Genomic DNA, 18597 nt, shown 5'->3' on the forward strand with positions numbered 1-18597 from the left:
ATATTGGTACTTACTCTAAACAATTATCTGTATTACTCCTTCCCTCAAACAGAGGTTCTTATTAATGACACAATTGTTCTACAGAAAGAAAAAAAAAATATGAGGATTCATATTTTCTTAACATAGTCATCCAGAGTTAAATGAACTTCAAGCAAATGTAAAAATTATTTGTAGTTATGAATCTTGTTTTTCCCAAACCTGTTTAATCACATTCATTTCTTTACATTTCCAAGGTTGTGTACCACACTTCACAAGCACCTTCAATTTAATAAATTAGCTTATGCCATATCTACATTTTAAATGAAATCCAGGTGAAAATAAGAAGGCACGTGGAAATTAATATCTCTTTCTTCCAACTTTTAATTTTTACAATAATTTTAAACAAAGTATTCAGTTTATGGTCAACAAAATAACAACACAATTAACCGCACATGAGAGCAGTCCATTCTGTCTCATGGAACCAAGTCCCAACACACTAATCTGATTCTCTCCCATTACTAACAAACCTCTGAAGTTTTCACTTTTTTCATCTTGCATTAAATATTTCAGCACTCACTCTTTACTTACACACGGTATTCACAACTGTACTTCTCACCATTTATTTTTATGTACATAATAATACAAAAACGAACTGACCTCTCTCACCGGACAGTATAGAACAGTAAAAAATCCTGACGTTTCCTCTGAAAGTTCAATGGAGGGAATTCTAAAATTCTTGGTCACAGGCTTTGTAAAAACAATGTGAGGCCCATTCCAAGTCTCATTGAACTGTTTAACAGAAATGAAGACAGAGGCAAAAGAAGAAAAAGAATCACTACCATAAGAAATGGAATGGGCCAAGCAGTCTTCTTATGAACAATCAACAGAACCATCAGGCTTGGAAAAAATTATTTAGTCAATATACACAAATTATACAAACATACATACTTACAGATTTCATTACACAAACATTATAACAGCTTATTCAAATGTTCCATTTCACATAACACACAAAAAGAGCCCAATCATGGCACACACTGTGACAGTTTATCAAGTTCTCCTAATCAAGCGCAGAACTTAAAAACAAGCAAGGGTAACAAAAATTCAAGTTTCTGAAATCCCATACCTTCACACATCCTAGAATATGAATTGTCCACTGCAAATAGATCTGAGACCTGATTACTGTACATGAATACTAAATGTATTTACACTTGCAATTAGTTGCAATGGGAGTTTTGAGTTCATGAAATTGACAGAATTTTAATTCTTCAGGATATTCCTCTTATCTCTTCTCAACAAGTACATGTAGCTGAGATGGTGAAGAGACTAGGAACACATACTGTACACGGACATTAAGTACTCTGTGCCCTACTGGGCAGTTTAAACAGGTCACTGCCAGCTTTCGGGAGGGAAATTGTTCACCTCCGCCAGATCCTGTATCTGGGTGCCATTGACACTGTAAGATAACTTCATACGTAAACGCAGCATCCCCTGAAAGAGAATTTTATGACTGTGAGACAAAAAATTATCTTTAAAGAATTAAAATCACAATTATATTTCAAGCTTTTTATCTAGGTCCTTTTTAGCCAATTTTGACTGGAATTAGTATTGTTTATATTTGTGGCCATTTCAATTATGTTATTCTGTGCATACAAATAAGTATTAACCATATTGCAACTGTATATTTATATCATTTCTTATTACAGTACGATAAACTAAACATGCTGTCAAGAAAAAATCTCTCACAACTGCATGGGAATATTGAGAAGCCCCACAGTCCAAAACACAAAATTTTTCACAAAATAGAAAACACAATTCAAATCTCAAAATTATACTGAAATTTCATTTTCCTTCTCATTTTTTGTTAAAATGAATGTAGAGTGACAATCATCAATGGACTGTAGACAACCTCGATAAATTTTCTTGATGTTACATTAAAATTTATACAGTAAACATGTCGTCTATCTCAATATTTTGCAATAAACAAGTATAAGTCATTATATTGCTAATATGGACAAAAATCAAACAGACTATGCCTATTTTCAATTATCTTTGGCATTACACTCCACAGATGTTCAATCTTTGACACACATTGGCCAGTTGCATATGTCAGAGTAGAAGATCTGGGTGATTTCTTCTTTTGGTGGGAATAGCTGCAGGTCATGTATTTTCTTCTCATTTATAGGCTCACGATCTTGATAAGCCTGACTTATAGAGCTTGATGGAATTACAAATGGATCAGCCATCTGGAATGTTTGTTCTTCTCTTCCATCAGTGAATGGACTAACTTTTAACAATACCAAGATTTTCATGTGAATAGCACAACTGTTTGAATTGTGTTACATGAAGTCCTGTTAGCTATTTCTTTGTGTAGCCTTCATAGGGTTTCAACGGAAATAGCATTCTTTCGTATAACTTTGTCCACCATTCCTTAAAACTTAGGACCTTTTCGGCTTTTGGTATTTTCACTTCAAATTTCAGCTCTGTCATGGACTCTATTATTAACATCCTTTCAGCAAATATATCCTATCTGTCTTTCTAGTTTCCCTTTTTATCATGCTGAAATCTCTTTCACGAGGAAGGTAAGAGTGGCCCCTGATTGAAAAAAAATGCATGATGAACTGAAATCTTCCCTGTGCCATAAGCATTAAACAAAATATCACCATTGAATGCTTTTTATCTTGATGTCCACAAGAGCTGGAGAACAAGTGAAGGTGTTTAACAAGTTGTCCAACATTTTCATTTATATAACCAAAAGGAAATGAATTGACTTCACTGGGCTCCTTCGTGGTATTCCTTCATGACTGAGATAAAACCTGGTACTTTCACTCCATAAGTCATGCACACTGAAGTCATTTACTGAAAGCCATCAACCAAAATGTGTCTTATTGGTATCTGATGCAACTGCAGTTTCTGCACAAAATCAATTGAGGCGCTTGCAGTGGTAGAATCTGTTTCAGTTTTCTCTTTAACTGCATGTAATTTTTTGAAGAATTTATTAGCATGCCTGTTGCACAGTGATAATTGAATCGCAATTTTGAAACAATACTAAGTTTCAGGTCGGAGCTCAATTGCAATCATAACCATGTTGTTTTGGTTGCACTCTATCTGCTTTCTAATTTATATATGCTTCATTTATTTGTTCTTGCTAATTTTATGGCTGTTTATTTCAGAAACTTCAGTGCACTTTTCCTCGTCATTGTTTCCTGACATCTGTCACTAGCATCACCAGTGTCTGACATTTTAAAACCACCAATAACATAAATAAATTAAATCAAAGAGTAAGAGACAGTAAAGATTGTTCCCTCTGTTTAAAACAATGCTGACAACTTAAAAATGTTTGAGAAATCCCGTATCTTTTGGACATGTAGGTTTTCTCTATATTATGATCCGCTTGTATGTTTAACGTACAAAACCATAAGTAACTCAATTTTGGTACAAAATGTACACATGGGGTTTCTCAATATTCCTGTTCAATTAGAGTAGTTTCTTACCACTAACAGTGCTTAACATGCTTAATACAAAAGGGGCAAAAATATTTAATTGAAAACGAACATTTAGTTGCAAAAGACAATAATATTTATTCTTGTCTATACCTACATGACAAACATAAGGAATTATGTGTACAACTAATATTACTTTTATCATTTTATGTAGAATGTATAGTAATGGCTACACCACATACCTCCAAGGTACACCCTATATGTTAATGTCACCTCTGATGACATTTCTCTAAGAATACCATATTTTCTAAATTTTGCGAAAATTTGTCAGAATTATTCTGAAATTCCATAACATATTCTGTTAACTATGCGGCAATCAAGATACATGGTATCAACTTCAGTTCCATAATCTACGGCCCCCAAAGGCATTGTCGAATAAACACAGTCAACTATGTTTTTACACAAAAAAGATGCTTATGAAATTGAAGTTGATTTTTAAGCATGGTTTACACCTGAGCAAACAGAAGCAAACCAACATCACCAAATGAGCTTTATCTTGGGCACTGTGCAGATGAGAATACAGAACATGGCAAAGCAAACAGAATTCTGCTGTGTTTAGTTTGCATTCTTATATGTTCAATTCCGTTATTCTGGTTTCAAGTCTTTCAAGGAATCCACAGTGGTGCTTGCCTCAGTGTGAAAAATCACTGAGAGGATTCGCTTTGGGGGTCCATTGTTTTCATGTGTGAACTGTCTTTGTTATTGTTTGATAGTTTTGCCACTTAGTGGTAGAGGAGAGAATGTAAGTTGCTAATAGAAGACTGTACATGTGACAAGTGCTTGGCAGATCCAAAAGGTGTACAGCAAAACTAAAACTGTTATTCGCCAGGAAATTCCTGAAGCACTCAGTATTCCACCTGGGTAAGCAAGAGCGAAGATTAATTCATTTATTGCTCTTTCAGGTGGAAACAGAGTAAAGAGGGCACAATTTCTGCAATGGACGAAATGTGAACTCAGTATGCAAGACAAGCATTTCCAATTACCAAGAATCAGATGGTAAGGGCAGATCTTTAGACACTGTCGATCAGTAGTCAGCACCCAGCTTTGCAGTTTCCCCCTCCTGGTAGTGAGAAGGCAGCTAAAATCATCTACCAGCAATCATGGAAAGCTCAGAAATAAGGCCCAGGAAGGCTGGAGCTGCAATTCACCAGGTGTTTTCCCTTACATAAAAATTCAGACACAAATATTTTCCTTTTCCTGTTTTACTTGCTTAATACCTAACAGCCTCCTTGCCATATGAAACAGTTCTATCTAAAGATCATAGTTCTGCTTCCCAAGTAACTACCATTGTATTAAATGAAACCTTTGTGATGATGACTTTTCACCCTTTCACTGCTACAGATGAGTTCTTTGCATTTCGTACTAAGGCTGCTTTTGTTATACCTGTACTATTCGCCAAATGCTAGTGCAAGTGCTGGAGACAGAGTTCTGGCCAATATGAAATACTTATTATCTGAATTTTCGAAACTATTTGGTGGAAAATTTTGATTTTTGCACATCTTACAGTCTGATATCTTTGCCTTATGAAGGTCTGAATTTCTTTTCAATATCTATCATACTTACTGTATGAAATTTTAGAGAATTCACAGAGGTAACAATCACTATGTAAACTTTATGTTTGGTTGATTTTAGCTCATATAGTGCAGCAATTGAACTGTAGATATATCAAAATTTTATTTAAAATGAGAATGATATCTCATTTCATTCTCAAGTTACTGAGTTATACATTCAACAGACAGTATGGCACGAAGTGCCCATTTCCGGCCATGTGGACTTGCAGGCTGCTGACATACATCTCTTTTTGTTATACGCCATAGTTACTGAGCTGCAGCAAATTAAGGAAGACACTGCAGGAAGTTTTTAAAGATTTTGTGTGTAGTTGATTTTAGCTCATATGCTGCTGTGAATGAAATGTAGCTAAGACATTGAAATTTTATTTAAAATTAAGAGCAAAAGGGTATCTCATTTCATTCTTGAGGTACTGGGTTTTATATCCATAGGACAGTCGTGTACAACTCGTCAATTCATGCCCTTGCACATTGCGAATTACGTGGTCATAACAACTGCAATATCTCATCAGTGATTCAAAAAATCAAAACAAGGTATTCTGCAAATGACAGCATGCAATGATATATGATACATACTTGAAACTGTTTTATTCACCGAGATATGGAAGTAAACCATCTGCAGCAGTGAAGGGAGTGAAGAGGTCGGCAGTGCACTTGTACATGTCCTCAACACCAGGGGAACATCATAGCAGGATGTTTGTACATGCCCACAACAGCAAAGAGGTTAATAGGAGATGGCAGATAAGGTGGAGGGGGAGTGCAGTGTTTGTAGAGCCTTGTATGCTTCACAGCTGACTAACTGATGTCTCTTCTGTTCCCTCCACTGAAAATGTTTATTCACAGATACAAGTGAATGATAGCGAACACTAGCAAATTGTTCTGTGAACTTTGGTTTGCTTGTGTTTGTTCACATCTCCTCTGATATAAATGAAGCTTTACAGAATGATTGTTCAGTCTCCAAAAATGTCACCAAACATCAACCACATGCCCATAATTCTACAAAAAAACTGGTGTCAGTAATGCAAGTTGGCAAGTTCTGTACATCTGCTCTCACACTGTTTTTGAAAGTTCTAAAATGTGTCTGTGCCTTTTTCCCATCATGCAGGTCACATATTAACCAAGAAGCCTGTGATACATTGTCAATAATTTTTTTAATGATCAATATAAATAGTAACAGGTCCAGAGGCCTTCCCCCTATTGGGTAACATTAACTGCTTTCCACTCTTGTCATTGTGGCATCAGTGCGTTGTTGAAACAGATGAACTTTTAGTCAGCGCCAATCATGGCTAATGCAACTGGAAGTTCACATTTCAATTCGTAAACAATCATAACAAAATAATATAAAACATATATAATTTTACTATGAAACATAACTAAAAATGAAATTGGTTGAAAGTAAAACTGTACTTGCTACTGTGAGGTCAGTCACACTGTTACCACCATTCAGCCCATTCGTAAGTTTTACTAAAAGTACGTGTGATGCTAGAAGAGTATTTTTAATTGTTTCAAGGAATACTATAGTCTTCAACTGTGAACTATGACAGACTCTGATATCAAAGTAATTTTATTTTACAACTGCATCATGTGGCATTACATGGAAAATCGTCAACAAATCTGCTTGAAAAGCAAAACTGTCACTGTTTGTTGTGTAGTCTTCTTCTGTGGACCAATTTGAAAAGACATGTATTAATTTTTTTGGCCATCACGCCTACTATCTTCTGTTTTTGGTTCACTATTTCGACAAGTGAGGGACGAGTTGCTTTTGACTGACTGACCAATCTTTAGGAGCACTGAAATTTTCCTTTCATTATAAATTGGTAGATAAGATTTTAATTTCGAATTCACTGAAAGCTTTCTATATAGCTCTCCTTGCACTACTATAACTAGAAAAAAATCAATTTCAAATCTTGCATTTCTGAAAAATAGGTAGGGCACAAGCAAAATTAGAAGATAAAAAAATTGAGTGTTTGAGATTTCACACCTCTAGCTGTAGTACATGCTGCTAGAAAATAGCAAAAACCTCACAACCTAGCAATATTTCATTAATTTTCATGTGTGCTTAAGTATAACCCATCATTCATTAACAATGAAGAGCTTACCTGACCTCAATTCCCTTTTATTATTTCTTTCTTGGAATTTCTGTTATTGTAATATTAATAATTTCTTTGATTTCATTGTGGCACATGGTCAGACATTATGATATTAAAAAGAAACACTTACTTGCCACAGATAACAATAATTATTTATTTGTGTGACATGTTTCCAGTTATTAGCCGACTGTCTACCAATACTGGCAAAAATGTAGTTGTGTGTAACAGTAGAAATGTAAGCAGCAGACAATTTACAGTCCTAAAGGAAATCCATTGTTAATACTACACATACTACATTCATAATCATAGGATATTAAAATAAACAAACTGGCACACTGATTTAACAAAACATTAATGGGTAATGAGTCAGGTTTACTAGTATCAAGAATTGGAGATTAACTGATGTCTGTTTGCTCATTCAGTAATTGTTCAGGATGGTTCTTTTACTTTCTTTTGGTCTGAAAGATTTCAGGTAGTGATAGTTTCTGCCCATTGGGCCCAAGTGCAATATTTCTGCATCTACTACATAACTGTGTCTGGATTGCAGACATCCTGAACAGTTATTGAATGATCAGACAGACATCAGTTACTCTCCATTTCTTGATACTGGTAAACCTGACTCATTATGCATTAAAATTTTGTTAATCAATGTGCCAGTTGTTTGTTTATTTTAATATCCTATGATTATGATAGTATTTAGTATGTGTAATATTAACAGTGGATTTCTTTGAGGACTGTAAATTGTTTGCTGCTTACATTTCTACTGTTACACACAATTACATGACAGACAGTGGGCTAGCAAAGGTGGAGTGTTTTCTGCAAGTTCCGACTTGTATGGTGTCTTTGAATCAGGTGCGAAATGATGTACTTCTTTTCTATATGCCATACAAGCCACAATCTTTGCAACTGACCCTGTATACTCCACTTTTAATTGGAATCTGCTTATCTTTATGAGTAAAAAATGTTGCCTACTGTCTATCTGGTGTAGTAGGACACTGAGTATTTTTCTTCACAATATTGATTTTTTTTATAGGCTATCTGCCACCAAATAGTAATGCATATCTTTTGGAAATCATCTGAGGCACTGCTGGTGCACATTCACCTGTTTTAGCTTGAGTTTTTTGCTTGTTATTAACAATGCTGTCAAGAAGAGAGAGCTGAGAGCCATTTCTTACAGTTCTTGGTTTGATTGTGTGTAGTTCTTGTTCTGTTGATGGAGTTATCGTGTATACAGACATCCTAGAGGGGGCACCTGCAGATACATTACTAACACTTTCATGTCACACAGCAAGGTCTGCAGATATTTGGCAGACCAGTTAGATGAAAGGAGGAATTTTATGACACACAATAAGCTATTACCAGAAGAAGTAGGAAATATTCTACATAAATTTGTCAGAATTGGTACCATCAATTACAAGCATGCTGTTAGGGCTTCCTCAAGGCTATCTTCAATGCCATAGTTGGATTTGCAACTAGTATGGGGGTTGGAACTTAAATAGTGGCAACTATTTATTCACAACCGATACAAAAGAGTTACATATTTGCACCTGTTACTGGCCTTCATAGTAGTCACCAGCGTTGTGTATAACCCGTTGTTAGCAATGTGGAAGATGAAGTATATCATTAGCAGAGCCTGTTCTGTTGATCGCACATATGGAGTGGTCTACTGCCTGTCGAATCTCTGGAACAGTTCTGAAGCGAATTCCACGAAGTGTTTCCTTCATCTTCAGAATCAAATCAAAGTCACAAGGACTTATGTCTGGGGAGTATGGAGGATGGTACAGTACTTCCCAGTCCCATCGAGCGAACAGAGCAGCTACAGCTTACACTGTATGCACCTGCACATTGTCGTGCGAAATGATGGGTGGGTTGCACAAAAAAGTGTCACCACTTCTTTCGCAAAGCTGGTTGCAGGTGATGCTTCACAAATGAACAGTAATATGACTTAAGTCTTTGTGACTTTGATTTGATTCCGAAGATGAAGGAAGCACTTCATGGCATTTGATTCAGGACTGTTCCAGAGATTCGATAGTCAGTAGACTGCTCCATTCACACCATCAGCAGAACAGGTTCTGCTAATGGTATACTACACCTTCCACATTACTGGCAACAGGTTCTACACAACGCTTGTGACTACTTTGGAGGACAGTAACAGGTGCAAACATTTAACTCACTTGTATCGATGGTGAATAAATAGTTGTCACTTTTTAAGTTCCAACCCTCGTATATTGGTGCATCAGTTGCAGTTCAAGAGAACTGCAGAGCCATCCTTAGGTGAGCCACGGGAGTGCGCTCCTCAGGCTTATTGGGACCTTCAGTGCAGTAACTGCTGATGTTATGTTGGGGGACCTGGCCCATTAACATTCTAGTAAGGTATGGAGCAGCATACAATGAACAGTACATGTGAATACAGATGTGAATTCCAGCTCAGAATGTGAAATTATGTAATAAAAGATAGTTTTGTGTTTTTTATGATATTTTTATATCCTGATAAATTGCTTATGATCACAAAAAATTCATTGGTGGAGCAGTAAAAAGAAGAAAGATACATATCCTTTGTGATGAAACTACAAACAGAATTGGACACTGTGTTTTTGCTGTCCTTTTCAACTGTCAGATTCAGAAAAGCAGAAGTTATTTCCTGCTGCTCTGAAATTCCCAGAATCAGCAAATGCAACAAGCTATTCTCGAATAATATTAAAAACACTACATGGGCACATGCTGCCACATGCTGTATGTGACTATCAGTGACAGTGTTCCAAATACGCTCTCTGTTATGAAACATGAAAGGTCATTACTGGTGATCATCTGATCCGTCTGCAGTGCTGGGCACATAAATTCAGTTTGATTGGCAAATGCTGGATAAAGATTATGTCCAATTTCAATGAAGTGTGAAAATGGTAAAGTCAGCAGCACTTCTAAACATCTGGAAGTCTGAATATAAATATATTCAGTTTCTGAAGTTCACGAATGGAAATTCAAATGAAGCTTAACTTTTTGCTTTACGTGTAGTACTTGGTTTAACAACTGGTCCTAATCAGTGTTTTATTTGGAAAGCTATTTCTTATAGATTGTAAGCATTTTTATTTAGCTGCCAGAAATGAGAGTACAAATAAGTGTTGGGTAAATTTTGACAAAAATTTGACAGACACAAGACAGAAGTATCAAACATTGCACATACTTTATCCAAAGCTTGATAATCTAGAATTAATTCAGAAATTGTATATGAAGGGTAGTTTTCAGAAACTCCACATTGTGTGTTCTTAATACTTTAGAACAAGCTGTGTGCAAATAAGTGTTTGGCAAGGTAGCTAACTCTGCAAACTGGCTTTGCTGAGAAGCAAAGATCCACAGTGTGAAGTGTTTGAGGATATAGCTCTAACATTTTCTCTGAGAAATGTAACTTCAAACAATACTGAAAGAGCATATGAAATTGAGACACAATTATGTTCTTTAACAGTACCACAACATGCAGTGCCTAAAGTGAAATGTTTGCTAAACATTGTTTAGATTTGCTGTGGACTCAAACAAACAATGTCTACAGCAAGCATATTTTACCTCACTAAACCACATTAGTCACAGACAGGAGATGTAATCACAAAGAATGCAATGCTGAGATTTGTACAAGCCTTTCTTTTGACAATAAAAATACAAGTTTTAAAAAGTCGGTCATATAATACTAGTTTCCTTTCTTTGCTCAATGGAGTTGATTAAACAACAATAGTTAATGAAGCAGATGCCGTCACATACTAGCAAGATAGAGTAACCAGATTATTATATAATTATACACCTAATTATGCCTGAAAAATAGCTGCTAACTTTGTCAAAAATAGATTCTACATTTTCTGATTCCCATCTATAATAAAATTCAACTCTAAGTCCAGAGAACACGTGAATGGCAGTGTGCTTGGAACTTTATGACTATTAGCTGGCATGTTGTAACCTTACCCAAACATCAAAGACACAATTAACATGCCTGGGTGACCCAACAAAGGCAATGGTTATTTCATTACTGGATGTGGTCCTTACCCTGTCCACTTTCACACAATAAGGAAACTCTGGCAACAGCTGGACATCTGAACATGAGGTGCTTCATTGTAAATTGCATAAAATAGAAAGGGGAAACAGAATGGATAATTTGCACTTGGATTCTTCCAGGGTGGGTGTTACTTAACACTGACACCAACAAAATACTAGAAGGATTGCATTACCAGTTTCACAATACGGACCACAGGGGTGTCAGTGTCCAAGTACAATGCTATGTAGGTGGTAAAGAGAAACAGCTGCGGCAGTACCACCTTGAGGAGGAGTTCAAAACAACGAGGAAGAAAGCTCAGACATTTTAAGCTTGGAAATGATGATTGTCAGCCAGAATGGGATAGTGATAAGTAGAATAATTACTGCTATAATGTGGTCAATTTGAATACACAATTGTTTAAAAAACATATTAAAGAAATTTTAGATGTAGGAATTAGGTGAATGCCCAAATGCTGCCAAGAAACACAGGATCATTTGACAGTAGCTTAGTACAGAGATAAACACAGATGTACAGCACTGCATGGTCAGCAACCCTGGGCAATTTCAAGATTACTCATTGCCATGGTAACATAAGAAACAAGACAGTCATGTTGTGGTAGGTTTTTCTTTAACTTTCTCACTCTTTTTGCTTGCTTTCATTTCTACCTTTAACTGTATGTTTATAACACTATATTTTCAATGCCATATTGAAAGAAGTACTATTAATAGGGTGTTTTGCATTAAGTTAAATTTTTTCCTTGATGACAGCAATAGTTTGCACTGGGGCTTGAATTGCTGCAAACAATAGTCCAGCTAGACATTTCAAAGTAACTTACTTAAACCATAGTGTAGTGGTGCACACAGATTAATTTGTCTGAGTAATATGTAGGTAGTTTTGTGTGCTGTTATTTGACCACCACCACCACATCTTTCCTCCAGATTTGCCAGAGTCTGCAGTTGTCACGACCAGGGTGTCATCTGTATATATCGTACCTCCATAACAACAGAACAAGAACTACACACAACCAAACCAATAGCTGTAACCAATGGTTCCCAGCTCTCTCTTCTTGACAGAATTGTTAAGAAAAAGCTAAAAACTCAAGCTAACACACATATGCATCAACAGCGCCTCAAATGATTTCCAAAAGATGTGTATTACTACTTGGTGGCAGATAGTCTACCAAAAGAAGCAATACTTTGAAGAAAAATGCTGTGTCCTACCAGTACTACAACACAGTGACAATAGGCAACATTTTTCACTCACAAAGATAAGTGGATCCCAATGAACAAGAGTGGAATACACAAGATCAGTTCCAAAGAGTGGGTGGCTCATACAGCATAGGGAAAAGATACATCATTGTGCACTCAACTTAAGAACACTATGCAAAGTGGAAGCTGCAGAAAACAGACTCCACCTTTGTGCATCACTATCTGCAAACCAGACACAGTTGTACACTAGATGTAGAAATATTGCACTCTGGGCACAATGGGCAGAAACTATCACTGCTAGAAATACTGCAGACCAAGACACAGTGAAAGGACTATCCTGAACTACTGAATGAGCAGAGAGTTATCAGCTGCTCTCCACTTCTTGATACTACTAAACATTACTCATTAGAATTTTGTTAAGCCGATGTGCCAGTTGTTTGTTTATTTTAGTATCCTAGGATTATGACTGTATTATCTAGTATGTTTAGTATCAACAATTAATTTCTTTGATGACTGTCAACTGTCTGCTGTTTCATTTGTACTACTACAGCCAACACCACCTTTGGCAGCATTACTAAGCAATATACTAATTGAACAGAGGACAGGAAAGTAAATAATTACTGAAGCAAGTGTGTTTTTTATTCATTGCCTTCACTTAATTTCTTTTTTTTATGTCAGCAAGACTTCAGCTTCCTTTGAATACCCAATGAATGCCTTGGTACTTCTATATGTACTTACCAAACACAGCTACTGAACCATAGTATGTATCCCATCTCTCAGCATCTTTTTATTATAGACTACAAAAAAGGTTGTATAATATAAAAACCAGAATTTAAATCTGGCAGCTGTGGTAGAAGATGGAAATGGGCGCAACCTTGACAGGACGTTGATGCGGATGGCTAGTATAGCAATGCGGTACTGCAGTTAGCATGGCATGACTGCTCAAGTCAGGCTACCACGTGGGAGCAAGTGGTATACAATTCTGTTGCGCAGTGCATAATAATCAATTTGCTCACAAAGGAAGACACAAAAGTTGGGAAGTTTTGTGGAGACTTCATGCACTATTTGGGGAAGAAACCCTTTCAAAGACACTTGTGGCAAGATGGGTATCTGTTGGAAAACAAACCCCACCAAAGACAACCATAGACAAGCATCACATCAGACACATTTGTGCCATACAGGACCTCACTGCAGAAGATCAACACACAGACCTTTCCAAAACTGCTTCGATGGTAGGAATAAAAGTGCTCAAGCCATCATCACTGATGAGCTCAATTACTGGAAATTGTCTGCAAAGCATTTTGCTGTTTCAACAAAGGAAAAAATGGAGGAAGTTTATTGGGCAACTATGGAACGTTCTCCTCACACACCTTATTCATCACCCTGTGACTACCAAATGTTTAGATTACTAAAAGAATTTTGAGACTGCCAGTTTGATGACAATACAGCAATAGAGGTGTTCAGGTTCATGAGGCTGTGCACCCATCTATCTTCTTTCTTTGAAGACTGAATCAAAAAGTCTAATTTAATGGGGAAATTGTGTAACAAAGTCAGGAGGCAAAATAGAAAAATGAGGTGGCAGTATTTTTGTTTTAGCTGATTCAATCAAGTTTACAAAAGAACTGTTCTGGTTTGTATTTGATCTCCCCATTAAATACTCCCAGCCATACTTCTGTATTTGTGTCACAGAGTCATCGTATCAACCTCCATATCATCTTCCTCAGAGCTACTGTTCGCTGCTGGTCATTTTGGTAATAAGTAATGTGATGTTTCTTCTTGAACTTTGTAAGCAACAATATTTTTTTCCTCTTCTGTAATTTTTCTTTCAATACCCGTATACACTGATGATCTCAGATCCAATGATTCCTTCCTCTAAGTACACTGGAGTTGGGCTTACTTTAAATATTAACTCATCTGTACCCATTAAGTGGAAAACTGTTGTTAGCCAAAGATAATAGCCTCTCAATGGCCCCTCTCGCCACCGTATTTTGAACAATACCTCTAAAACATGCACTCTGCACTTTCAGAAAGAATATTGTGACACTCTATACTTCTATCCCCCTCCCCCCGTAACTGTGAAAATCTGTACCTTCCTTTTACTTTGGGTTCCTGCTGACCAACTCTACCTGTTTTTCAACCACATAAATAATCTTCTGCACCATCTGCATCTCCTTTCCTTCTCCAGTTACGTGTATGGAAACTGTGGTTGCATAATTTCAGGCTTTTCTAATCTGCAAACTCCTTTGGCCATTCCCTCTTATTCCAAACAGAACCACTGCATGTTCTACCAACAGTGTCCGATTTTTGTGCGAGAATTATTTTTTGAAAAATAACTTTAGCTCTAATAAATGAATGATGGGATGAATTACCCTGTTGGGATTTGTAATCCTTAGCACCTGCGTCACCTGTCCAGCAGGTGGCAGGATGGTTCCCGATGGAGAAAGCATTTGCAACTGGAATGTCTGAAAAACAATGTGTAGGAAAAAAAGTTAGAATTGTACTCATTTGATTAGTTTTGTAAGAACAATAAATCTGTATTGGAATTAGTAACTATTTCAATTCATCTGTCATTCTGATTAAATATAAAGTTGTACTTACTTTAGGCACAGCAGCTTGAAACAGAAAATCAGCCATTGTATTCATAGTCTCATTTAATGCAATCATTGTGACTACAATTGTACTAGGATTATCTGGAAGGCGCTCTAAAGAGAAAGTTATTTTCAATCCATTCTTTTCGTATGCTATTATACTTGGCAGACCTGAAAAAAAGGTATTAGGTGACACATTGAAGTTTCCAAACACAAAATTTAGGGGATCAAGAGTTACAAATGTTGATGTAAACTAAAAAAAGAAAGGCATTATCATATGTAACCATTTGTAAATCTGTGTCAACAGTATTTGAAATATCACCCTTTAAAACTAAGTATTGGCCAGCCAACCTATCTCTTTATAATTTTATCACACTACAGACTTTTAGGTTAACTCAAGTTTAGTACAATATGAGCCCCCATTTACTGCAATTAGAACCCACTCCTGTGACATGCACTCAAATATGACCTAGATCTCATCCTGGGGGAGCACAGTCTGCCTGAAAATCAACAAAGCATAAACAGTAGTTGCATGAGGACTGTGAGAAACAAACTGCTGAGCAACCACATTTCAGACATGTTTGACGAGTATTACATTGGGGCAAAGTGCCGACCTGACGGGCAGAGTGATAACTGTTGGTCTTTAAGATAAGAAATGCCAATATGGTCTCTCCTATGCATGACTGGGCATTGCCCTAATGAAATATGGGGTGTGGAGTTGCTGAAGAAGATGTAGTAGTACTTCTGTTCCCAAAACACACTGATATTGTTAGGTGAATTTTACACTGGCCTCAATACCTAAGAGTAAAGGCTGCATATGTTTTCAATTGCTACAGATCTGCACAGATAATATAAATGCTACCTGCATCTGCAACCACAACTATTATTCGCATCTACAGATAATAAAATTTTATAAACCACTGTAAGTGCTTCAGAATGAGCTCCTAAGGTAGGCTTGTGCATGGCCTGAACTTTCGTCTGCTGAAATTAGATCTCATATGATGCATTACTTACACTTAGAAAGTGAAGGATGATCTTGACAACAACAACATTTTAATACGAGGGCATTTCGAAAAGTAAAGATACAATGGCTCGCAGTCCTTAAATAGAACATTTATTTAGAAAACTTCAGTTACATCTTATTAAATGGATTATTTGTTATTTTTCGACATAATCACCCCCGTTATCCAAAAATTTGTTAAGTCGGTGCACAAGCTTTTGTATCCCACAGTCATAGAAGGTTGTCGCCTGTTGTCGGAACCACATTTCAACTTCATCTTTGATGTCTTCATCGTCGTGGAATGATTTTCCACCAAGATGTGACTTCAGGTAACAGAAGACATGGAAGTCGGTGGGCGCAAGGTCCGGGCTGTATGGCGGATGGTCCAATACGTTCCATTTTAATTGTTTGAGTAGTGCTTTGGTTACGAGTGTTTTGTGCGGCCGAGCGTTGTCATGAAGCAAGCGGATTCCACTTGTCAGCATTCCACTGCGTTTGTTTTGAATTGCCCTTTGAAGACGTTTCAAAGTCTGGCAATATGCAGCAGCATTAATTGTCGTTCCAGGAGGCATAAATTCCAACAGAAGAATGCCTTGTCTGTCTCAAAAAACAGAAGCCATGATTTTCTTCGCTGAAATCGACATTTTGCATTTCTTGGCTTTTGGTGAATTCGAATGGCGCCATTGCTTTGATTGAGGTGTATGGTGATAAACCCATGTCTCGACACCTGTCACAATGTGATCAAGGAACTCATCACCTTCTTCAGGATAGCGTGTGAGGAAGTAAAGTGCAAAGCCCATCCTTTTCTTTTTGTGTTCTTCCATTAACAGTTTTGGAACCCAGCACGCACACAATTTCCTGTACCCTAACTTGACAGTCACAATGTCTTAAAGAGTTGTCATTGACACGTCCGGTATGATCTGATGCAATTCTTTCAATGTGAGACGTCTATTGGCACGAACTGCTTCCTCTGTTCTCTGAAGAAGGGCATCAGAGATCACAGATGGCCGACTTGTTCTTTGTTCGTCATGAACATCGGTCCTACCTTCAGAGAAATGACAACACCATTTCGTTACATTTTGTTGATTCATAATGTTCCCATAAACAGAAACAATTTCTTTGTGAATATCCACTGGTCGCTGACCTTTTGCATGAAGAAAACATATGACGGAGTGCAGTTCGCATTTGGCGGTATTCTGAATCGGTGCCGCCATTTTAAACACGACCTACTCCAACCAGAAGCAACGCTCAACTGCCGAACGACCGCGAGGAGAAAACTAATGGTTCGAGGTTAACACCAGAGCTGCCACTGTGAATTGCATATTTTATTCCATAAGATGCTGCAGTTTTAGCTCCATTTCCTGTTTTGTTTAACTGCAGGCAACCTGAAGATATTTTTGAATGAACCCAGTTGCAACACAATAAATTTGTAATACAGCTGAAGTGATTTTCATTAATCATTAATATTAGTGTCAGCTGTGGTGCTCAACATGACTATTAGTGACAAAATCACAATAATATTGATGTTTGACATACTACCACAAAGTAATTATTGCTGCAAATACCTGCAGATATTTTATTCAAAGTAGTTGTATTTCAGCTACAGCAGTATATATTTCAGAATAAAATTCAGTCATCAGTTGCAACTGTCAACTTAATTTTATCCTGAAATCTGCAGATATACCTGAGAAAATAGGCACTTTTACCCACAAAGTAGTTTTTACTGTAGATTTTGTGGTTACATCCATGGATATCTACATCTGTGCAACCCTTCACCAATGGCATATCAAAGCATGAAACTTAGTGTTTGACCCTAAGGCAAACTAATGTCAATGTGGCTTATAGCCTTCTCATCATCTCCAAGTACAGCATCTTCACAATGGCAATGAAACTACATAACTTGTGATCACCAAATAATTCTATGCATTCTTATCAAAGTGAAGTAATTTTCAAGTGTGACAGCATCAATAACACTCATAGCTCACTTTGATATTGTTACAAAACCTTCATATTATGATGGAAGACACACTTTTGTTTTCACTTCTTCATATTCATACAGAAATATCTTACAGTGCTCACATATGTAAACTTCCTGCAAGGTAAGTTAACACAATTATTTGAAGGGGTTGCTTTGGCTACAATACTGGAGACACAGCATGTTCTACCTACCAGATAACATCATCCAAAATACAACATTCCTTGTCTGATGGATCAGCAACTCAAGCCCCCCCCCCCCCCCCCCCCGATCCTATAACTAAAGATAGGAAAATTTCACAAAAATGATAATGCAAAGAGCAACGTAATATTGGTGGTTTTTGGCAAACTAATGTGAAATTGACAAATTTTATTAAATGTTGCAAAATTTGTCACTTTAATGTACAAAAAATTTTATTTATAACTCTGAGTATGAGAGTTTTAGAGTTTTGTAACTGACAGTTATTGAATGTTGAAATATATTTTGACTTCTTTTATCCTCAATCTTAAATCAAAAGCTCATGCTGTGTAATGACAATGATGTTACATCTAAAATAGAGCCAAAATTGGCACACATTAAAATCAAAATTGGCAAGTAACATTAAAATTGACAGAAAACACCAAAATTAGCAAAAACTAGCACAAAAATAATGAATTTTGCAAAAAATT

General features: G+C 36.7%; 1 protein-coding gene across 7 annotated transcripts in view; it reads right to left on the reverse strand.

Moving 5' to 3' along the window:
* Window positions 1–332: 332 nt before the first annotated feature.
* LOC126263777 (AP-1 complex subunit gamma-1) overlaps window positions 333–18597 on the reverse strand; it is a 200149-nt gene continuing 181884 nt past the window's right edge. For all 7 annotated transcript variants that reach the window (XM_049960942.1, XM_049960941.1, XM_049960946.1 and 4 more), the window contains 3 exons: window positions 14965–15125; window positions 14736–14828; window positions 333–1470 (listed from right to left, as the gene is read on the reverse strand). In XM_049960942.1, the coding sequence (XP_049816899.1) occupies window positions 1369–1470; window positions 14736–14828; window positions 14965–15125 (356 nt within the window). In that variant the 3' untranslated portion in view covers window positions 333–1368. The remainder of the gene's footprint in view (window positions 1471–14735; window positions 14829–14964; window positions 15126–18597) is intronic.

The sequence above is a fragment of the Schistocerca nitens genome, chromosome 1, assembly GCF_023898315.1.
Source record: "Schistocerca nitens isolate TAMUIC-IGC-003100 chromosome 1, iqSchNite1.1, whole genome shotgun sequence".
NCBI lineage: Eukaryota > Metazoa > Arthropoda > Insecta > Orthoptera > Acrididae > Schistocerca > Schistocerca nitens.